The following is a 25,039-nucleotide window of genomic DNA, read 5'->3' as shown; positions in this document are numbered from 1 at the left end:
GACTAAGCTTTTAAGAGGGTTTCTAACTCTTTTCAGGATTCCGAGTGATTGTATAAATGAGAAGATGTGCTGAGCAGAGAAGATTTTCTGAACACAGCCCAAAATGACTCCCAGGGCATATAGTGGATTTTTGGACCGTTCAAAAAAAGAAAAAGATGCCATGAGTCAATTCTTTGTAAATTAACAATGTTATACTCTCTCATTCTTGTTTCAAATAGAGGGGAAAAAAATTTCAGGCTAATTCTACAACCCCACCCCTTTATTATCTTTTTTTTTTCTGTTGGTACATTTGTGCCATCATTTCGTAAATGTGAATACAAACAATTATATGTTATACCTCAGAACTAAAAAGTAATTAATTGCTCATTAAAACCGTTGCAGAGCTGCAGAATTACACTTGAATTGAATGTGTATGTAGTATTTGCCCAGCATATCAGAACTTACAGTCTCCAAACGATCCTACAGTACACTGTCATTAATGTTTTTGCAGTAATTGCATTGGAAGTATATTTATTTTACAATCTTTCCTGCACACAATTATTACATTTGAATGTTCTATCCTAGAGTTTTTCGTCCTTTTGGATGAGTATTTGTAATGGCTTTAGATTCTTTTGTTCTTTTGATGTCAGTTTTTTCATCTAAACACCAGTTTCTCTAATTGGTGCCGTGTAAATGGAGGGACAAGACTTTCCTTTGCTGCTCTGTGCTTATCTGGAGTTTATTTATTGCAGTCTGGATGCGTTTCTCACTGGAGCACAGATAACTAGTCAATACAGGAAGGGTTACAACAAGGTTAATTCAGCACTTATTGAAATTTTACAGATGAATTATTGTATTGTCCCACCGCTTGTTTTTTTTCTCCATAACATTGCCAATTTATAATTGAGTCACTTTATACACTTCAGTGTTTTGATGTAGCACAGAGAAATGCATGTACTTATATGTATCTTCAAGTTTATTTCCGTTATTTTTTTGGGAGTAATTAAAAAATTATTTTTATTACTACATGCATATCATATCATTTCAAAAAGAGCTTAAAAAACAGTAATTTAATAAGCTGGGAATAACCTTTGCGCCCTGATGGCTACAATCCTGTTTCCAAAACAAAGAAAGAAAAAAACGTGTGAAACCCAGCAGTCAACATAAGGGCTCATTTTATTTATTTATTTTTATTTTTTATTTTTTAATGTAACACCAAAATCCCAAAAACTCAATTTCCTCTAATGGCCACTTGAGGCTTGCTCAATATGCCCGACTACATCACCGACTTTACAGTGATTGATTTCTTTAGAAGTCATGTGTTCGGATTTTAGTAAGGCAAAATTTAGGGCACCACTGCTTAGATTGACTACATTGACAGTTAGATTGACAGCTAGACATCTGTGACACAAAAAGCGAATTGTTGTCTGCTACCTCTCATTTTGCTAATCAGAGTCACTGAGTTGGAGTTTTTCTCCACGTTTGTGCTGTCGCTGCCTTTTGGAGCTTTTTCAATGGTGTGATCTGACAAAAATACAGTTTGTTGTGTGGTCCAAGAAGTTTTTTCGTCAGTTTTTTTTTCTTTACTTCTGCTATTTTATCTCGTTACTAATTAATCTAATTATTTGTGAAAGATTCTGCCAGGTGTTCCGTATTTTTAGTTAACTTTTATTTATTTTTTTGTTCAATTTTTTTTTATCATATTGTTTTAATATAAACCATAATGTATTGTTTGAAAACAGGCTTGTCGTTATAATTAGAGCAATGGATCTCAGCTATACATAGGACCCCCCCAAGAAGCCAACTTCTAATATATTTCTTTATCCCCTCTTGCTCGCCCACCCTGAACCCAATCAGGCCTCTAAGAAATACCAAGTCCAAAAATCCAAGATGCAGAAATGACTCTTTATATAAAAAAACTCAGTTATATACTGTTTGTCTATATGCAAACTGTGATGAAGCATCACGTGCAGATTTTTAGAGGTCACAAGCCAAAAACAGTAGATTAAAGTTAAATTCCTTCCTAGTATGGAGAAAGAAAGCGGGTGTGTTGTTATCACTGTGCCTTATCAATCAGCAGGAAATCCCTGTGTGTTGCTACCTGCAAAGTCTATCCAGCTGTATTGGATTACAATGCATAAACAGGTGCTGTGCTTCAATCCATGTTTATTTTCAGGGAGCACTCGCGTTTCGTATCTGTCTCACTTGCAGTGGTTTTTCATTTAGGGCATAGAATCTAGGTTTCCTTTGAAATGCACTTTTGGAATTGTGCCAGCGTCATCTTGTGCTGCTTAATTCTCTGTTTCACATTCTCAGATAATGACAGGATTTTGTATTGACTGTCAAAACTGTTCTTATTTCAGCTCTTGTTTCATTACATGGCGTCGGCGTGCGTTCAATAGGTCGCTACACAAGTTTGATTCATGATTGTTCCACACTGCTTGTTATTAGTGCAGCATCAAAGCTAGACTTGGTAAACACATTTGCATTTTAATGACTGATATAGATTGTTCTCTTGCTCAATACCGCCATCAACCCACAACCCACCCCTGCCCACACTGATAAAAGGCGAGCAGCACCTAGTCTAGTTAAATCACCTGTTTTGTAACACAAGCACACGCATTACTGTAAGTGACAATTAAATACAGATGTAGCATGTGGGATAAAGTGCTTCATTTTAGGAATAGTGTTGTGGCTTGTCAACTCTTTAAGATTTTCAGAAGGTAATTAAAATAACAAAATACAAAATAACTGGGTTAATCTGCACACATTGTGAAATGCCTCAGCTAATGTTAATAGACAGAGACTGAGCAGTTGAAAATATCTTGGAGCACAAATGGATGTCATCAGAGCAGCAATCAGCCTTTGACAAGTGAGCATTTGAGGAGGCAGATCATTTTTTTGTGTCCCCAACTCACGTTTTCTTCCCCGCCACCTGCAGAGGATGATGCTACCCATTAAAGAGAGTTTACCTCTGTGGGCATGTAATCTGATGCAAATTAGAGCAACAGACTGCCAAATGACTGCAGTGACAGTGCTATGGAGCAATTGTAGAAGGTAACACAGCCAACCTATATACCTGTAGTGCTGCTATGTGTGTTGTTTAAAGTATTATTTGACAAACGTTTTATGAAAAAAGATGAACATATTGATCTTCGTGTCAATACACTAAAGCAATGAATGCATGATACATTTACTAGTGAGTAGTTCAGGCTTTTTCCCAACAGTATTATCACAGTAAACTGTTTGCAATGTCCCTGTGCTGGTACACCATTAAATATGTGCTCGAAGAACAGTCTCTTTATTGATGTGCTACAAAAAAGAAGAGACAATGTTGCTAATGCCTGTTTATAACATGCTTTCATTCTTTCTTTGCTGCTTTCTTCCTTTTTGTTCAAGTTGTGATAATACAAACTTCTTGCAGCATTTTCTACAGAGATAATTCATGTATCTCCACAGAGATAATGCGAGCAAATATTTTCTTCTGAGGTCCAGCCATGTTAAGATCCTGCTGGATGTGTATAGAGGCTCCAAAACCATTTGCTTTATCACACATTGGCAACCAATCAAGCCAGTGATTTTCACAGATAAGAAATATAATTGGTTCAAAAAACAATGCAGGGGTTCTTGTTTCAAACGTTTTTTTTTTTTTTTTAATATTACTGATAGTAACTGTTGTCATTTCACAATAGTAGACAGGCTTTAGGATGGGAGGAGGGCAGCTGGGGAGGCTCTAATTTATCTGTTTGTCTGTGTTTTCCTCCCCACACTAGAAGGGGAAGGAGGCTGTAACAGGGCCCGGCTCCACAGGGGACAGTTGTGTTTAGTGGTGGCATTGATTTTATAAAAGGTTGCGTAGTGGGGAGGCTAGGTAGGCCTGTCAACTTTAGCTCCCACCAAAGCACATCACATCGGCAATCTAATTGTGCTCTTTCTTTAATCCCAAAACCTTAAAAAGGGTGCAGTATGCAAACATATGCCTACACATCCTTCCTTAAAACGGTGCAGCTATTACAGTATGTATTTACTTGATTCTGCTGTCAGATAGGAGGTGCTCAGTTCCATTCATTTACCTCTTTTCATCACAACACCACTCGGCACGTTTTTGCAATTCGATACGCACGCTGAAAGTAAGTGAGTTAAAAAGTGTCCAAGATTTTACCAAGACAAAGATGGATTGACAGATTTGCATACTTTGTTTGACAGCCTGTCCTATGAAAATATAACCCATTGCAATTTTCATTTTGAAAACGGTTCAATAGTGGGAGGGCAGAAGAAGTAACGGGCTAGAGAGTGAAATATGAGAGGACCAAAGAGATTAAGACAGGAAGGGAAAGAAAATACTGGCAATGAAAGTACTTTTTTGTACAGGTTGGAGGACACACACATAGCCAGAGGCAGTTCATCAACTGCTTGTCAGTGCCCCCCCACCCCCTTTCTTTTTCCTCTGTCTTCAGAGGGGAATCTTGTCAGGGTCAGGTGCAGAGATAACCTAACTTGTACACACAGCATCCACTACCACTCCCCTGAACTTATAACTAAACTACTGAACTTTCATTCGCTGCTCTCCGTTTTAGCTCAGTAACGTCTAAAATCTTTATAACTTGTTGAGCATTCATAAAGATTTATGAGAACTACTCATACTTGTTATTAAAGCACAGTGACGTCTCGAGAATGTGTATGTCAATTTAATCGTGGTATTTATATTTACATGTGTAACACAACGCTTGGGAGACAGCTGCTGCACACATCCATTATTCCACACACAAATGCAATTTAAGTGCCAGTTTTCTGTCACTCATTAGGCACTATATTGGCAAATTCGCTTGCCTTCTAGCGAGCACATCTTACTGTATTCCCCCTGTCAATTATTTTTTCCTCCTCTTTCTGCATTGTGACACCCAGCAGTTTTTTGACTGGCGAGTTGCACAAAGCCCCTCTGTCTGCCCGCTGAGCCACATGACAAAAAAACTCTTGGGGAGATCATTTTATCTTACTCTTGATTGCCAGATAATTATCAGTTAATTATTTAGAGCCTTAAATTAATTTGCTAAAAATAGTCTCTGTGCTTCTCTGTTGCCAATGGAGACGGCTCCATTATTCCTCTCCCCAGTCTCTTCTTCTCCAGCCCCACGTCTTTGACAGCTACTTGTGCCACTCATGTCTGACTCTAATCTAATAAAGGACGGGGTTGTCCTTTTGTATTTAAAGGAGCCTCATTTTTCAAATGCTTCAGCACTGACTCTTTGAATGTCTCATTGTTCTTTGAGTGCAATTTACAGCACGTCATTCACAGAGCACAATCACACAGTTATAGGATACTGATTTTTTTTGTTTTATTATTATATTTTTGTCGCCAAAGTTCTTACAAAACCTGAAGTTTAGATTTAGAAGCCATATGATGGTGAGCAACATAGCACAAACTTTACTTGTGCTCTACAATCTTCTTGAGTTAGTAATATCTCGTTTTCACTTACCCCTCTGCTCCTAGGACACTTCATTAGGCTGAAAATGCTCTGGACAAAGAAATGTCCGATAAGTACTCTTAAAATGGGATTCATTGGCTTAAAGAATCGAAACCTGTTTTATTTTTTCAAACGCACACACACACTCACACACGCACGTGCGCGCACACATGCGTTCACACTCGTGCACACACCAAACCGGAGGCCAAACAGGATGACCTGCTGAATGGGTTTGTGCTGTGGTAATGATAAGGCTATTGAATGGAGCTGTACTCTTGTCACGCTCGCTGCTGGGCCAGTGGTCTGACTGAAGGAATCTAATCAATATACAGTCTCTCTCCCTCTCTCTCTCCCTCTGCCTTTTTTTCTTTTTGTACAAACAAATTAAAAACTTGGCCAGTTGTTAACTAGTTGTTCTCATAGAGACATTCTGGCTTTTGAAAGCCATCATTATCATCAAATAAGAGATATTCCCTCTAGCACCCTTACCTTTGATAAAACAAAAAGCTTGTTATATTATGAAAAAAAAATAAGGAAACCCATTTAGCGTTCAATTTTTATTACATTTGAACTTTTTAATGAAAGCTGTGTGAAAGCTACACTGGTGGACCTTGTTAGATCTCGGTTTTCTCCCCTTTTCACTCACATTTCCAATTGATCTGAATAATTCAGTCTGTGCAGTCGTTGTTTTGAATTGTACAGTACAAAAAATAATATACTGCACATCAAACAGATGACCCCTGCTCTCATTCGCCTATTAAAACAGACAGCACTTGAGTTTATCGTTGACTTATTTACATTATATCAATATAATTTGCATAATATCAAGAAATTTAGCAACAGTTCATGTTTGCTTCGTGGTGCTACATAAAAGGTTGAAGCAGTCCAGCATGAAGGCAGGAGATTCCATTGACATTTAAAACACACTCCGGCAGTCTGGAAGCGCACATCAAAGGCAGCTCAACATGAAGTCCATGTGCAAACCACACTGCCTGACTGGATTACTTGTGTGTTTAGAAGGTATGCATTAAGTGGCCACCTAAGAGGTCCCACTTTCAACTTTATGCATGGTGATTACATAAAGAAGATATAATCTGGAGAAGCTGTGAGCAAATCTAGGTCAAATTGCTCTTTTCAGAGAATCCCTTACGTTTGCTGAAGCTATTGGTAGTTGTAGATAAAATATAAAGCAAGTATCACAACAATCCCAACAATTTAAATCTTGGACCGACTGTAATAATTTGCTTTAAACCAAGTTTAGAAACTAACAAGTAAAGCAGCTTGAAGACTTGCTTTGCTAATTGAATATTAGCAAATGCTGCATGTTTTGGAGTGGCTGCAGCTGGCTGGTAAAGGCTCGGATAGATTCAGTTGTACAGCATAGCTGATATCGCTAATAATGACACAAAGTCAGTTGTCATGTTTGTGATGTTGACCTTTTGCCAATTAATTAGTTTTAATTTGTTTGCTATTCACTTACAAATGATAGTGCCTGTGTTTATATTTTGCACCGCTTCCTAACTTATATGAATAGCAAAATGACAGCATGGGTATGACAGTGTTATCAGTTGGTGAAAGGATAATTAGAAATTGATAAAGCGCATTAAAACAAAAAGACAGAGCGAGATCCTTGCTCAATAAACAAATAGTATAGTCCAACAATTGTGATTCATCACTGTCACTGTCAGCTAGAACTACAAATGCAGGTTATACACAAGAAAACAAGTCAATACCGTGTGCCCTACAGAAATAAGCATCTGTTTACTCCCACTGTAACAAAGCCAGACGCGTCTTTTAAATTGAACATAAAGCAAGAAAAGACGGCTTTTCTGCCAAGTAGAAGGTGAAGAATATGGTTTGTTTGTAGTATGATGCACTAACTAGGAATAAGGAGAGCCAGGTCAGAAAGTGGAGCGCAAAGTAAATGAGATATACTTTTGCATCAATATCTGCTATGGTTGGCATTATAGTTGATATACCAATAATACATTCTATTCCAATATTCAAAGGTGCACAGTGAATACATCTAAACGTGAAGCGTTAGAAAGAGAGTTCCTATAATTATGAGAGCAAACGATCAGACTCATTTCCTTCTACATTCCACAGCCTTTTTATGCTGAAGGAAAAAATGTGATGGTTGGATTCACTCAAGAACAAATCAATAAATGTGTAACACTGGGTATCATTAGCTTCCCAAATTACAAACTCCGTGTACCAGCATTCTGCACTCTTTAAAATTGGTCGAGTTGCATTTTTTGTGGTTGTTAAACTATGTAATAATGTTTACAAGCAAGCTTTGTCTATTAAATGAAATGTAATATCTGCGTTGCACATACTTTCTTCTTTGAGGGGCATCTCACCAGTTATTGTAATGTTAGGAAGGGATTGATGTTTACCGATTAGATCAGGGGAAGCAAGAGACTTGACCTTTTAGAATTTGACAAGTATAAACGTTGTAAACACGGTGGATTTGCATTGTCATGTTTCCGCTCTGTGAAAATTACACAGAGAGGCGCAGGCCCCGGGCATCGATGTGGCATGAGATTATTTTGGATAAGGATGAAAGAATGACGACAACCATAAATGGTTATCAAAGATAAAATTGTGTGTTTTGTGGAAGTGTGGGTGTGTGTTGTCTTCGGATTTACTCACCAGCACCATGATAGTGGACATCGAATTATTTTTGCCAAATTATTTTTTCCTGTGCTCTGACAGCTTTTTTAATAGCCTATCCATGATTCAACAGGTCATTCCCATGGACCTAATCCCCTCATTTCTAATTCATATAGTCTCTTTTCCTTTATCAGATGTAGTCATTACACCCACTAGTCTCCCCCTCATTGAGTTGTTATAACACCAGCTGGGTGCTGTACTGAAGAGCTTTGAATGCGTAAGTAGAAGCAACCTTCCTCTCTGCACGTATAAATATTTCAGACACAGACAGGCAGAATAAATTGACAGTAAAATTGACATTAAATCTGTCTTTTAATTTCCAGAGATAGAGGAGGCAGGGGCTGTAGGTGAGATGATGGAGAGGAGTATAGAGAGAGTAAAGGTCATGACCCCAGTGTCAAAGTGGTAATATAATTCACTGAGCCTCTGTTGTGTGGAAAATACATTCATCACAAGTATTAAATATACACCACATCCCTAGTACTATGCAAATGTTTCAGGCACTGTTGATGTGCACTGCAGTCAGGAAGGTGCAAGATAATTCCCAAATTCTTTCTGCGTCATAACAGCGACACCAAGCACACAGCCTGTGTCACAAACAGACAAGGAGTCACGCAGTAGATCCCATAGAGACAACCTAAACCTACAGAAGAAGTGTGTTAGGATTGCTCTAATATTAGAAAATGTAATTGATAGCATTAATCACAACATTATTGGCACCTTTCAACATCCAAGAGAAATTGCAGAAAAAAGAAATACAATTTAGCGTGCAACGACAAAGACGGATAGGACAGGACTGCATTTCTCAGCGGCACACTGTTGATTTTCATCCAAGGTGTTGTTTTGATTACTTTGGACAAAATCCAGCAGCTTTCAGTGAGTATTGTTTCACTAAGGCATTCAGTTTGGTACAGATTTAATTATTCCCACATTGTAAAATGAGCCTGTCTTGAATTCTTGCATTTTTAAGCACAACAAATAGGTTCACATTTCACACAAATACGAGCTGAGGTTTAAGGCACCCAAAACATTCATATTTCAGTCTTTTTTTTAATACATATATTTAAATGCGGATTAAGTTTTGTCATGTTTTTAGCTGTCTGTATTCATTCATCAAGTGATTGTAGAAGATATGTTTTGTTTTTGATTATTGTTGCTGAAATCAATTTTATTTACTTTTTTATTGTTGCAAGAGGTCTTGAGATGGGAACATCGCCTTAAATATAATTGCAAATACAATTTCTCCTTTGCTTGAGGAAGAACTTGAGGAAAGGAATTCTAAATTCCTTAGAACTAAATTTGACCTTACTGTTTTCTTGCATTTCTGTTTAATGAAACAGTTTTTTGAGGTTATGTAATAGAAAAAACTTGGAATGAATCCATTAAAACTTCATAGGAGCAGATGCCAGTTTGTGGAAGCCGCCATGTTGCCCCATCATCTTGAATACAGTGGCCAAGATGGACATTGCCATTCTGCCTAATTGCGTTTTATATATATGGCTAGAGACCGACCACATGTATTACACCAAGGGCGGAGGAGTGGAGAACTCGTAGGGTACTTATGTGCTGTGGAGGCAAATTTTAAAGTAGCAGAGAGAGAAGGCCATCGTAGCTAGGATTATGCGCTTTAATTGGGAGGGTAAGAAAACAGACTTCAATTGTATAATACTGAGATTTTCCACACTGTATCCTTAAATATGGAGGCACGTGCCTCTTTTAAATTTTGGCAGCTTCCTCCTGCTTGCCCTCCCCCACCCCCCAAACTCAGTAGTAGGTCTCTTCCCAAATGCCCAGAACATGCTGCTATGCTAATTCCCACTCACAAAACCAGTGTTTTTATAGTGGCCCAAGTCAGAATACTGTCACCTAGATCCCTCAGCTCACATCATCACGCATAGGTGAATAGTATTGTCCTCCTGTCTTAAGAAGCTGACTTACAGTGTGCAGAGGGATAAACTTAGCAGCATGCTATTAATACAGTATTAATGTATTTAAGTTTATCCCACTTTTGCATTTTTTTAAGTGTTTTTCTATACAGATGAGAAAAGTGATGCAAGCAGATTTTTGAATATTTAAGCAGCAACAGTTACAAATAGTTTAATCATTCATTAATTTATTAAGGAACAACCTTCTCTCTCTCACTTTTTCTCTCACTCTCTCTGTCTGCCCTGCCTCTGCTCTCAATTCCTTCATCCCCTTTCTCATCCCGTTCTCGCTCTCAACATGATGGGTTATGTCCAGTCAGTGGGCAGCCTTGGTGTAATTTGGCCCACAGGGGCTGTTGGCAGTAGGTGTGGGGATAAAGGGAGCAGGGATAGTGGGGTTTGGAGAAAAGCAGGCTTAGCGTGGGGCCTTGGATGGAAGGGCCAGCAAGCAAAAGCATTAAATAAACATTAATGGAACTAGGTTACAAGAGATTTATTAAGGAGGCTTTTTGGGGCCCCACTGTAGGGTATTATGCAGCACTTTAATAATTCTCTCATGCACACAGGTAAACAAAGCAGGTAATTTATTGCCGTCCTCATAGGTGGCCATTGTGAAAACTGTCTTAACTTTGTTTTTGCCCATAAATGGATTTTTCTACTTCTTTGGGATTTATCATGACATTGAATTGAGTTTGGCTCCAAAAAAGCCTTTTTAACATCTAGGGTAAGTCTGACTTGGATATGATTTTGATGTTACGTTATGGTGATGAAAACAAGCGGCCTTAATCACAGCTTACTTATGTTAAATGTGGCCTTTCTGGCATGCCATGCACTGATTAAACACAGTAATGAGGACACTGTACTAGGACAAAGACAGAATTTTGAAATTTTACATGGCAGGTTGGGTTTTGGCAAAGAGAAATAGAATTAAAAACCTACAGTAAAGCAATGCTTTGCACTTACACCAAACTTCGTATCTTACATCTTACACTGTCAGAAACTTGTTGTGTAAGCCAGGGGTTTGGGACCAGCTGCTATTTTGCAAGATCCTTTTAGACTACAAATGTTTATCTCTCAAATATATCAGCTTCACTTAGTTTTTAGTGTTTAAATACATGAAATACAGACTTGTAAAAAAGTTCAAAACTGCGTGGCAATTTAAAAAAAAAATTGTAACATTGAGCCCTCAAGCGGGCGCAGTTGTCCTGTTCTGTGTTGATGAGGTTTAGTCTTCAGGAAGCGCAGGCAGTGGCCCTTTGAGGACAACTAGAAGAGGAGAGCAAAGACTGACAAACAGGGTCAGGGCAACCAAAGGCTGCATGCTGCTTTACCTTGAGACCCATCCCCTCTGCTCCCTGCTCTGCTTCAAGCCAAAGTGACTGGAATACCAGACACAGTTCAGACTGCATACTTCTGAAAGTTCTCTCTAAGTAAAAGAGAAAGAAAGAACTGCTTGTTTGAGTGAGGGAATTTAATGGAGAGAATATGATGGGGAAATGTAAAAAGAGAATTATAAAGGGAATGCGTTTGATTGAGACAGTGGTGGACAGGAAGAAAGTAAAGGAGACGGATCAAGAAAAAAATTTATCTTTACAGAGGAGAGAGAATAAAGGCTGCAATGACTGTGAGAAAGTAAGGGAAAGAAAATAGTAACAGACATCCTGACAGAAAGACATTCAAAGAATGGCATTGCGACTGTGTAGTGTGTGTGTGTGTGTGTGTGTGTGTGTGAGAGAGAGAGAGAGTCTATTTGCCTGTTCATTCCGTTTCTGTATGCGTGTTGGATGAAGGCTCTACCATACCGGTTGTGTTGCTGCAGGATAGTGTGCGTCAGGCTCCATCAATATGACATGTCTTTGATGTGGAAATACAAGGAGCAAAACCCCAGCCAGCCTCAGTCCAGTCCCCAGTGGGGCACATCTACCACAGTGCATGTGCATACATGGGTATTTGAGTGAGCGAAAACAGAGAGAAAGGGGAGAAAAGTAGAGAAAAGGAAATGCAGAGAGCCACAAGCCACAACAAGCGCTAAACATAACCACTGTCTCAATGCTTAACTGCCATTCTGCAGTGAGGCAACAGTTGTGACCTGAACATTTTCAGAACCAAAGGGACTGTGCACTCAATAGTCAATACTGTGGAATCAATATTGTATGCAAATTAAGTTAATAAGCATATCTATGCCGCTGTCGAATAATAAGGTGTCGGGATGCTTTTCGCACCAAAACTGACACATTGATTTGCGTTTTGGCACGAGTCTCATTCTTGTTTGCACTTGGTAATCTAAATATTTCACATTTGTATATTTTTACAGTTATTATTTTATAATTGTTAAAAGTGGAGGATGTTAATATATCCCAGTCTGGCAATCAACAGTGGCTATATTGGTGTTTTTGGATGAAGTGCCACCACTTGATAGACTGGACCTTTTAAAGAAGAGAAGGGAGGATAGTGTTTAGACTTTATGAAACAAATGCAGTTCCTACACTGAATAGATATATTACTTTGGCAAGGTTTTATGTTCACATTTATCTATCAGACCTTCAGGTTTTCACACACATGTTGAATGAAGGCAATATAAAAGCAGTCTGGGAGAAACAAGGGGGTAAATCACAAACAGGAATAGAGACAAGGAAGAGGAAAGAACAGAAGGAGCTTGCTCTGAACCAGGACTGTGCCATTTCTGATGTGTGTTTGCGAGCAATGGCTTCGAAGGTGCAAATCAGACCAGTCAGGTCTGTCATACACACAACTATTTTACTAGAATTCAACTTGTATCCTACTTTACTGCTAAAAAAATTGGGATTTGTGGTGGACCCTTTGATGGCTACTGGGGTCATGGTAGAGAGAGTTTAAGATTCACTATACTTTTATAGCTTGCTAACTTTACCAACTTCTGAATACCTGAGTGGAACATAATTGTAACATCAATGCCATAACAGCTACATGCAGCACAGGGGAAAATGGCCTTCAGCATGGGAGTGTCTCTAAAAGCAGCAGCAAGGAATTGCAGATATGTCTATGCCAATTCTCTCATTTTATTCTCTAGTCATTTAAGTGGGTTGATGAAATGTAATTCATATAAAACTCCAATAAAAATTTAATAAAAACACAGAGATTTGGTATTAAAACCTTTTTCAGGAAAAGTTTTATAGCCAGCCTTGTATTGTAATGATGTAGGCTGCTAGCATGTTCAAATACAGTGTGGCTACACTGTAACAAGAGTACAGGTTTTTGCTAACTGTAGCTGGGACCTCGCCATCAAAAATAAACTTTTTCTACTCAGCTCTTCTGTCGCCTGAGGCTGGGGACTGATGTAGTGATTTGTGCTGCTCAGTGCAGCCAACAACAAAGCAGTTTCCGCGCTTACCTCTTTGCCTTGACATAATGCTAGGAGTTCCTGCAATTGCAAGAACAAAAAGGCACACCTCCAGCCATTTAGCTTCGTGCCACTGCAGATATGACAGATACAAAAATAGCCTCTTAAGAAAGAAGATGGAACTGATTGAAGGCACAGCAGGTGTCAGACACCACTGCCTATGTACTGAAACTAGTACTTCTCGAGTTTCTATAGTGGGGTTTTTTTTCTCCATGCTTGACTGCTTGCTAGCATGTACTTGCATGTCTATAAATGTTGGTAGGTATGTGTATTTTGTGTCGTCCTCATCTCACCTAGACTATGTGAGTCTCCGAGTGTCCAAGTGCAGTCTCTATGAGAGGTCAATGGCTGCTGCGATAATGCTTAACTGATGCGGGCTGTCAATAGTCATTCACCAGGAGAAAAGTGCTCCGCCTGTTCAGTAAATTACACAGTGCGACGTGAGCTGTGAGGTTCAAAACAACCTGACCCCACTGTTGTTGTGAGAAACAATAGAACAATGACTGCAATCAGCTTTTCCAGCAACCATCTGTGTCATGCTGCTGACTACAAAACACCTTTCCATTACTCCAGGGCTGCAGCTATTAGCTCACCATGCCATTGACTCCAAAGTGAGATGGAGAGGTTATTGTAATGCCACATTAGATTGTCTCTGACCCTTCTTTATCTAGTGTTTTGTTTTGCTGACCTTGGCATAGGTGGGCTTTTTGAATGCTATAAAGCTTGTGAAAGTGATCATTTTTCACAATGACTTGTTTTTCTAGAGATCAACACGCTTGTGAGATGTGAGATTATACTGGAGATTATTACAATAGCTTTTTGAATATGCTTTGTGTATGTTCGAGACATGTCTTTCTCCTTTTTTCCTTGACTCTCTTCTTCTCACGGCTTCAGCAAGAGTTCCAGGGAGCAGTATGAAAAATTGTCCACCATGCACAAGAACATGCAGAAGCTGTATGAAAGTATAGGCAGTTATTTTGCCTTTGACCCCCACTCGGTCAGCGTGGAAGAATTCTTCGGAGAACTGGCCAACTTCCGCATGCTCTTCATGGTAAGTGCAAACTTTCTGATTTTTTGCACGTGAACACAAACATGTTCCTTCAAAGTAGGCGCATACAGTGACTAACAGAAGCCACCACCCACACGTGCGCATACTTCTGCACACACGTACTTGCACACACTGGCTGTCAGTGAATTGAGAACAGAGGTTGTGTATTACACATGCACACATTTTCATCAAACTTCCAGGGTCCTGACAGGTGGTGAAAACTCGCGCGAAAATTACACTGCTATACTTTCATAGATGAACTTGAATAGAAAAAGGGGACGCCAATTATGTAGTATCGCACTTCCATTAGTTTGAAGGACTTTGGAAGGATATACAAAGAAAGAAATATCAAAATGTAAGCAGAAGAGGCTGAGGTAGTCATTAGTAATGGACCAGCTCTGAAAGCAAATTTTCCATAATGCACCTCAACAGCATCTCAACCCTTCCTGTCAGGTAAATGCTTACAGCTTTCAAACTCTACACTGTTAGTCCATAACTCAGACGTCTTCTTCTTATAATTTTTCCTCATGTTTTCAATCGTAACAACTCCAAAGACATCACTATGGTCTTACCTAAGTTATTTTGGCAGACTTGGTACATCTTCAAAGCTAAAAAAGAAATTATTAATCATTACGTGAACAACGATGGTGAAATAATATCCGTCATCTGATAATCTGTCAAGATTTTCTGATGTTTCTGAGTCACTTTTCTGAATATTTCTTTAATGTTTATTCAAGATATTTGGGTTTGGTGAACAATATGTCAATAAACAGGAGAATTTCTGTTAAGTCTTCACGCCATGTTTGATTTACCTGTCTTTGTTCTGAACCTCAATTTCAGAAATTAGGCTGATTGTTTTTTTTAACACTCAATATTTAACATTTAACATGTAGATTTTTAAGAAAAAGAGTAGATAAATGTAAACTTTCTCTTCATGTCAAACATCCTTGACTTGAGAACTTCAAGAAAGCGTCCTAAGTTAAAAAGAAAAAAGAAAACAGGTCAATCAAAGCAAGACTACTAAGAATATGAGCGTGTATTTGCTTTTTTTCTTATAAAAGAGGCTTCAGCAAGCTTTATAACCTGGTAAACATTGTCATTTACATATTTAATCTTTCACATATATGTAAATACAATAAAAATATATCTTTCCACTGATTATAAAGTATTTTTTGTCTGCAATAAAAAGTACAGGATCGTATATGAGAAATGAGAAAGGTTTGAGGTTCACTAAATGTGAAGTAGCATTTTAAATTGGATTAAGGGAAATAAAAAAACAGCCTCTGCTACTTACAACAGTGAATAAAGGGCAAGGGAGATTAGTGTGTAAGAGGTAATATTAATGATAAGATAAACATCCTCTGTTAAGTAGTCTGTTAAACATTCATTCAAGCGTCTGTGATTTTCCACCTTGAACAGTCTAGTCATCCCTACCGGCAATGCCCCGAAAGCTCCTGGTGTCAGGATGATGACATGGTGTCCAGACGGCACACCCTCAGTCTTCACCATCTATTAATGTGAATGGCAAGGTCCCCTTGTGTGAATCCTTTCCTCTCTTTTCTCTGATCCCCATTTGAAACCAACTTTTCATTCCCGCTGATCAAAGTGCACAACCACACAACATAACGCTCCCTTGAGGATTCCAGAGTTGCATGTCTGTAAAAGAAGCATCCACCCAAGAAAATAAATTATTCTCTCAAGCAAATAGCTGCAGATGAATATTTTATTACTGATTTAAACTTTCCTTCTATGGTTAAGGGGAGGGAAATGACTGGGATATAGTTTTGTGAAATGGGGGTTGGATTATAAGTTAATATATTCATATAACAACAATCCTTTAATCACCATATTCTTCAGATATTATTTATAGTTTTTGGCTTTTCAGCTCTGCTGACAGGAATGCTAATCTCATCTGCTCGCAGAGCACAAGAAATCAATCCTTGTTTATACTTGAATTTTATTTCTCTTACCCTGTGAAAACAACTGTGCTAGCTTCTTTTCAGCACAGCGAAAGCTTCTTCTTAGCTCTTCTTGTCAGTGAAGCAATTTTAGGGAGATACCTGCATGTTATTTATCTTTGAAAAAGTTGACCTGCATCAGCCACTGCTGATTTGTTCCAACTGGCAAATCAGATGAAAGCTGGGACTCTTTGTCATTCAAGTAAATTTAACTTCTTAATATGCCTGGTGTGTCTCACACTCTTATTTCAATATTGAGACATTGCGTTGTTTGACTTTCTTCCGTCTATGTTGCATTGCCTTGTGTAATGCATTCACATCACAAAGCATCTGCAGTATTAAAGAATTCCATTGCAATACAGTCACCCTAAATTGCTTTTGCTAAAAAGCTAGGGCTTAATGCACCCGACCGACATGAGGCATTTGAGTAAACGCATTGACAGACAGTCCTCACAGAACTGAATGTAACTGATAAGAGAATCCATTAACTCGATTTTCCTTCTGTTTCATTCTCTTTTTCTCCCTCACTCCTGTCCCATTCTCTCTTTTTTCCTGTGGCCAATGAATTATTATTTGATTTCAGTACATGGACTCAGTATTCCAAGAGTCCAACAATTTGTTAATTTAATGCTGCTGCCATATTCTGAAATTGAGTATGAGTGAAATGCAATCGCAGGCTCTGTATATGTAATCCTGACCAGGAGCATGGGGATGAGGATTTTTTCATTAATGAGTTATCAAAGCACAGCAGATGGGCTGGGATGAACTAACAGTCTTCCTTGTTAATTGAGTGACTTTCTAATAAGACCAAAAGACCCAAACTGGGTTCACAAAGTAGCAAGATAGAGCATCTAAGAGATTAGAACGATGGTTTCTGTGTCTGTGTGTGGGGGTGGATCCGTCCACTTCTTAGCCCGCATGATATTTCTAAAGCTCCCTAATTCCTTCACAATATGAGAAATGATCATAATCAAGCTGAGGATGCTAAAGATGATGCTCTGGCAAAGACTGCACTCTACCTTCTTGCTGAATCACTGTCACATTTCCTCAGGATGCTTCTAGTGGTGCACAGTCATTAAATTCTTTGCACCAGATTTTAGAGGTCACCTATCAATATGGGAATACATGTATACCGCAGAGCAGAAGTCTCACAATCTGTAACCTATAACTTCTTGAAGACATTTTCCCCAACATCCTGGCACACAGTGTAACAGATGGCTAATAAACACATTTGCTGCTTAAAGCCCAGGCGTTGTAGTGTTTGTAAAATTCAAATGAGATATAGCAGTGACACTCTCTGTGTGAGATCACTGGTGCAACTGAGCAGTTGGAAATACTTATTGCTCCCTCATTGGACTGGCAAACCTGTATGCATGGGAGGAGAACCATGCTGTGGGAGATGTATTGTGTTGTGCAGGGTCAAGGAAGAACAGCAAACACATTTCATGAATTATTGAAAGAACGGACCTGGAAAGGGAAAAGTCTGCCCGGCCTTTGTTGGTGGGTTGGACGTGGATGCTCCACAGCATTCAGTTTCAAGCCAGGTATAGAGAGAAGAGTACCTACAATCTCCATCGCAAACACACTGAGTGTGACATGCACTGTCTTCATCTCATGGCCTCTGTGAGCCTCGGTGCTGCAGTGTGCTGCTTCATTGGTGATGTTGTCAATCATACTTGAAGATGCTATTTTACGAAACCACATTTTGTTTTGTCTCTGAGTTTAAACATTCATACAGAGCACAGCCAGGGCCCATAAATGTAGGGTTTTACAGTTTTATTTAAGGGTTATGGGGTCAAATTGTCGCTATAAAAGATAACAGTCGTTGCGGTGTATATTCAAAGGCCAATTTTTAAGCTAAATGTATTTTCTCGAAGAACATTTTCATTTCATTTGTGAACAAAAACCTCCCTTGCTCAATAGAAATATCATTTGGCCACCAGCAAAATCAGTAAAAATATACCGGCTGCTGTTTTTGCTTTATTTGTTGCAACATTTGAATTTGAAAAGTCTCTGCTCAATTAAATGAGAAATTTGCTACACCTTGACTAAAATTAGATTTGCTGTGTGTCACAGGTGGTCAGGTAATATAATCCATCAATTTAATTTGCGCTGGCAGCAAGTCTTGGCACTTTGCAACCACCTTGGATCAGGTATTTTGAAGACCCTCTACAATCACAGGCCACTTCATTGGTTACACCTTGCAAGTACCTGGTTGGGACCTCTTTTGCCTTCAGAACTGCCATCTTTTTTTGTGGCATAGATTACAAAAGGTGCTGGAGACAAACGGCATTATGTGACTCACCTGTTCCGACACATCCCAAATATGGTCTGTTGGTTTGAGATCTGGAACCAAGTGTGGACTTCTACTGTTGTAGCCCATCTGCTTCAAAGTTCACTATGTTCTTCATTCAGAGATGATCGTCTGCATGCCTTTGTGATAATGTGTGCTTATTTGTGTTACTATTGCCTTCCTCTCACCTAGAAGCAGTTTGGGCCATTCTCCTCTGACCTCTGGCATCAACAAGACATTTTTACTGAAAAAACTGCTGCTCACTGGATATTTTCTCTTTTCTGTACCACTCTCTGTAAGCCCTAGAGGGGGTTGTGTAAGAAAATCCCAGTAGATCATCAGTTTCTGAAATAGTCAGCCCAGCCTGTCTTGTACCAAGAGCCTTGCCACATTCAAAGTCACTTTTTCAAAATAATCTTTCTTCCAGATTGAGATTCTCACTTTGAATTAAGCAGATTGTCTTGACCATGTCTACGCGCCTAAATGCACTGAGATGCTGCCATGGGATTGGTTAATTAGATATTTGGGTTAACAAGCGGTTGAACAGGTGTACCTTATGGAGTGGCCTTTGTGTATATAAATGATTGGAGTGTGAGCCCCAGGACTAATTTCTGTGGTATCAGGGACATTAAAAAAATCAAGGTTAAAGAAAAACAAACAACAAAAAATAAAGCATTAACAGGCTGGGGACATTACAACAAGGTAACATTCAGGTTATGGATATGGTAAGCTAGAAAAGTCATTACTCGTTTTGTATACAATGTTGTAGTAGTGTAACACGCATCAGTAACACAGAGGTGAATGAATCTTTCGTGAGCTCTCAGTGGGATTACTCTATATATTGTTTAGCTCATTTAGGTAACTGAATGATTTAATTTTTTTTATTTAAATTTAAAAAATTAAATAAATAATTAAGCTCTTGTGCGACTAATTATGGTAATGAGCATCACCTAGAGGCAAATGCCATGGCCAAAAATAAACATTTTCATGGTTACTTCAAATTATATTGTTACTTGTACTTTGATCTTGAGTAGTCGAAAGTGCTTTGGAGACCAAGTGCAATGCATGTGCTTTCATAACTTAGTCTTCAGAATTTATAAACAATATCTAAGCATTTCAAGAGGAACCCGAATTCTTGCCTTATGTGTTATATGGGTTTTAAATCAGGTTGTCTGAATGAGGTCTGTTTTTCTTAAGCAGATCTCATGATGATGATTGTTTCCCCTTCTGTGTCTTCCTACGACATACAGAGCTGCCAAGAAAATGAGACTTGATACAATCAGTCGCTGCCAGTGGCAAAATTGGGGTGGCCAAAAAGAATGGTAGAGTGAACACTATGAGGACAGTGAACACATATTTGGTGCTATGGTAATTAGTCGTGCTGTTTGATTAGAGCAACATGATTATGTTGCATAATCATGTTTACAGTCAGAATTAGTTGTTTGTTTAAAATAAGTTTTGCCGACAGGATTTTATATGCAATCTGCATAATTTACAGCAACTAATGGTGTAAGTGTCGAGCATTACAGTGACAGTATACCCAAAATGAATCTTGTCAGCGGACGATGACAAAAATTTTGAACTTTCTATTATTTGAACAAAAAGTAAAGTGTTTTATTACTAAATATATACTCATGCACTGCTTTAATCCTTACTAATTCCAAATAGCGACATAGTGTTCGGACTAGATTGTCTTTGTGTATCTGTTTCATTTGCACAGCTTGAATGCGATGATGATAAAATATTGGTTGAAATGTGAGTGTTTACAAATCTTTTTCAGCCACAGAAGGAAAATTTAACTTGTTCCATTTTCAAAATGCAGTTAATACTAACACTCTCCCCTATTTTTTAAATTACTTTCTTTTATTCTATTAAGACTTCATTATTACCACACCCCTTTACCCCTCTTTGTCCCTCTATCTCTCTCTTGCTCTCTCTCATTGCCCTTGTCATCTAACAAGGAGACAGTGACAATGAGGGCTTGTGTCCTTGGACATGGAGAAAAGCTCTGCTATTGACTGGCATGATGAGCTGCTTTTTCCTTGTTCCTTTCCCACAATCCCCATAATCCCTCTGTCTTAGCTGCCAACACGACACACACATCAGGACCACAGGGGCATTAGATGGGGGGCCTACTGTCGCCACTTATTATATCAGCGCACAGACAGGGCCATGCCTTCACTTACTGATGCACACACACATGCATGCATGAGGGGAACACCACAATAAGCAGGAGCACAAAAATGGCTTTCACCATAGGCACATATGCATGTATATGAGTACATACAGTATAACCGTTCCCACGTGTACACCCACCTATAATGGGTCCTGTCCAGGGCTGCACCACAGACCTGAAATGAGACAACCTTTTTTTTTTCAAAGGTCACTTGGTTGCATCTTATTCTCTGTTGGCACAAGAACAAACTGACACATTTGTAAAGGCTGAATACATACTGTTGATTATCTCTCTTTCTCTGACTCCTGACATTTCAGCTGGCCACGAAGAAGGAGAAAGATTAGATCTTTTTCCCTCCTCAGAGACCATCACATTTCTGCTACACTTTTTAATGTTGTGGCATGTCCATACAACCATATTGATGTATTTTTCATAACAAATGAGCTCGTGATAATAAAACTTTGTCAGTTGAATGTTTATGGCCCCACACATAAAGCATGATATACTGTTTTGTTTTTGTTTTTTTCCCAGCAGTTTATCTGTAACTATCAAACTTTCCTCTGAGTAGAATTTCCTAATGACATGCTGCTGCTTCTGAACACTATACAGTAGTGAATATGCTTAAAAAAAGTGGTTGTGGCAGGAGCCAAATTCTGATTTTATCTGTGTTTGTGTCTCTGTGCGTGTGTCTCATCAGGAAGCAGTGAAGGAGAACCACAAGAAAAGGGAGATGGAGGAGAAGATCAAGAGAGCCAAGCTGGCGAAGGAGAAGGCAGAGCGTGAGAAGCAGGAGCGCCAGCAGAAGAAGAAGCAGCTGATTGACATGAACAAAGGTATGCCACTTCTCCCCATGCCGCCACCGAGGCGGAGATGGGAGAACTCGGAGGACAAGAACAGGAGGATGGAAAGGGGATTTCGTGGAAATTTGCTTCACATAGATTTGAACTGAAGGAAGAGGATAGTGTGTAGGAGGAGCAGAACTTATTTTTCTTAGCTATGAAGGAATTCTATATTTACTTTGATACCTGGCACAACGTTTCCAAACAAAACAGAGGTTATGTTTACACGTTACGTCTAGTTTCGTCCATGTATGTAGAAAGACATATTTTTTCATAAAGGACACACATGTATAATTTCTAAAGGTTATACATATTTCACATAGTGTATATCGTTCGGTTTTGTTACCAGCTTCCATCGGGATACGAAAGAACTTGCAAGGAAATAGTTGTGGGCATGTAAAGATTGAAAGCTGTGCACGACATATAGAAAAGGCTAAAGCTTGTTCTCTAGAAGGCACGTCCAATATGATTGTGGTCATTTTATTAGTCCATTGGCCCATTTATCCATTGGTCTTGTCGAAGCAATAGGCTGTTTTCAGGCAGCATGTTACATTTAATGTTGCAAATAGCTAGAATTAGACTGTGTCCTCAAGCAATGCCAGTAAGCCGTGTATTGATCAATGAAATTCACAGTTGTTCACACATGAAAAATAATAGTGACAGAGCTGGGTGCCTGTGTGTAGTTATGCCAATGACACTGAGAAGATATTTCAAGCCTGGAGGGGCTTTGTGAGCAGTCAGTGTGTTCTTTTCTTCTTCATTTTTTTTCTTCTTTTTTTGCACAAATTGACTGGGATTTTCACAATTTACCAACTTCTAAATGTCAGCACCAGGCATAGACCTCTCTGTAGCTCAGCCATATTGGGAAATGTGACAAGACAGTTCTCAGTATGCCACAAACTCTCCAAGATAATTGATGCATGCTGCATTTTTTTTTTCCTAAGCAGTGACCTCTCTGAAAGCCTCACTTTTAATAATCCAACATGGCTGAGCTGAGGGAGCCTGTCTACCCCTCTCTCTCATTCTGGCTAACCAGATGGAGAAGGATAGAGAAGTAGGTATGATATTAAATATTTCTGCCAGAGCAGATTTTGATCTCAGTTTCTGAATGCCATAATATGACTTGTATGAATAAAACATAAGGATGACATGGGCAACGTTGCCTGCGGCCTTGGAGATAGTGGGGATTGAGCACCAGCAGCACCAGCACCTAGCTCGTTGGACTGTTGCGATGACAATGACCTTTGAAATTATGAAATATACTCTTTAAAATTCAAGTTGTATCAAGCCCGAGCTGTATTTTTTTCTTATGAGAAGGTTCTTACCTACACGGACTTTAAATGTTCGCAATTTTTGTGTACTAACTTCTGCCTATGTGGAATGTAATCAGAGAAAGAACAATCAAACGCAGAGATTTTTAAATGTATTCTGTGAATGAGAATCTGAACTTCAGCCAGAAGCAGGTTGGAGGTTACAGCAGCTTGGTGGTTTGCGCTTCTGTTTTCTCTTAGCTTCCCTTTAAGCTGTGTGGTTTGAACACACATTGCAGGATATTTGGTGCTTTCACGTCTTACTTTTTTCCCTCCATTTCTCTCCAGTTAACAGCTTTGGCTTAAGAATCTTGGCTTTTTTCTCCAATCCTCTTCAACAATTCTACATGTGCTACCGAATTAGTTATTTTCACATCGCTATTTCAGCCTGAGCGTCAGCAATGTTTCCAGTGATGGATCGTTTAATACCTTTCACCTTTAATTAATTATGTCTGAAAATCATTTAGTATTTTCGAAGGTTGAAAGGCTAGAATTATAATAGTCATGTCTTTACTGTATACTAACTTTGTTTGTAGGCTAAACAGATAGATGGAAGGGAGAGAGAGAGAGAGAGAGACAGTGAGATCAAATATAAATAAATTTAGATTGCAAATCCATTAACATAAGCAGCTAGAGTAAACATATGGCTGTTGTATTATGAGAATTATGCTCAGGTCATTGTCTTATCTGTTTTATGGATTTACTGATTTTCTCATTTTATTGCTTAAAAGAGTCTTTGATGGATCATAGTATTCTGTTTAATGCCATTTCAAGAGGCTATTTTTGAGAAGGGATAGATTTGATGTCATTTCACAAATTGCAACCTAATCCTCTTCGCTTGCAAATGATTAAGAATGAAATACATATTTAATGGGAGTTTAATTCATTTAGCTTGTGCCAGGATGGCACCAGGGTGGGGGAGGGTTGACGGACAAATGCAGTAGGACAATCATTTTTCCCCCCCAAAAATCCCATTTCCTAGTTGATAAAACTTGCGATTATGCTCTCTCTACGTTCAGTGACACACACACTTCGTCAACAACCGTGATTGATAGATGAGACAAGCGCTGAACACGTTTTCTTTGTGAAGTATTAGAAATCCTAATGTAGGAAATTGCTTATGAAATCATTACCCAGTCACCCCATTTGTTTTAATTTGCTCTAAGTGGATTTCCATATTCTCTTCAACTGACCAGATGTTCAACATTTACTAAATCACTTTACTTCACTGGAAATAACTGTTGAACACTGTAGAATAAATCCAAACTAATGGTTCTGTCTAAAACAAGAGAAGATGGTTCAGCGCAGCAGGATATTTTTTATTGCAGCATATGAAACAATGTCACAAACAGCATGCTGAGTGTGTCAAGTGCCCAAGCATGGTAGAGCATCTGGACTTTACTTCTCTAAGGCATTTGTGAAGAGTAGCAGACCCCTTTGGCTGCTTGCTCGGCTGGCATCACTGAGGTCAGTGCCCCCGTCTGGGGCAAGTGTCTGAACCCACATGTCAACTGTATACCCCAGTCAAATTCACTAAGCTTTGAACAGAGCCGGGAAGCACACATGCTTCTTTGAGCTCAATTCAGCTTGGCATAAGGCACATAAAAGGAAATAAACACGCAACCAGAAAAAAGTAATAAGTCAAACATTTTATTTAGTCCATGGGAAATTTGTTTTACATTTTTTTTTGTCTATTTTTCTCAGAAAACGATACAAAACCAAACCTAATCTAGTGTGCTCTGTGTAGACGTTCCCTTCGTCACATGAACATCTAAAAATACACTGTCAACCTGAAGAATATAAAGCTTTAAAGCATATTGGTTATAACCTTCGAAGTTCACATTACCTTTTATGAGTGTACCAACTGCCTGCTAACTCAGTTGGAAACACAATGAAGTGTTATCCAACTTTATTACTTTACTAATTGCGGATCTCAAAAGAAAAATATTTGAATGGAAAACTATATTTCAGTAAAATCAATTCTTGTAATTGTA

General features: G+C 38.8%; 1 protein-coding gene across 5 annotated transcripts in view; it reads left to right on the top strand.

The window, feature by feature from the left end:
• Positions 1-25,039, top strand: part of diaph2 (diaphanous-related formin 2) — a 346,148-nt gene that overhangs the window by 267,674 nt on the left and 53,435 nt on the right. For all 5 annotated transcript variants that reach the window (XM_039620259.1, XM_039620258.1, XM_039620260.1 and 2 more), the window contains 2 exons: positions 14,308-14,472; positions 21,594-21,729. In XM_039620259.1, the coding sequence (XP_039476193.1) occupies positions 14,308-14,472; positions 21,594-21,729 (301 nt within the window). The remainder of the gene's footprint in view (positions 1-14,307; positions 14,473-21,593; positions 21,730-25,039) is intronic.

This window comes from Oreochromis aureus, linkage group 2, assembly GCF_013358895.1.
Source record: "Oreochromis aureus strain Israel breed Guangdong linkage group 2, ZZ_aureus, whole genome shotgun sequence".
NCBI classification, from domain to species: Eukaryota; Metazoa; Chordata; class Actinopteri; order Cichliformes; family Cichlidae; genus Oreochromis; species Oreochromis aureus.
This window is presented reverse-complemented; position numbering and strand designations above follow the sequence as displayed.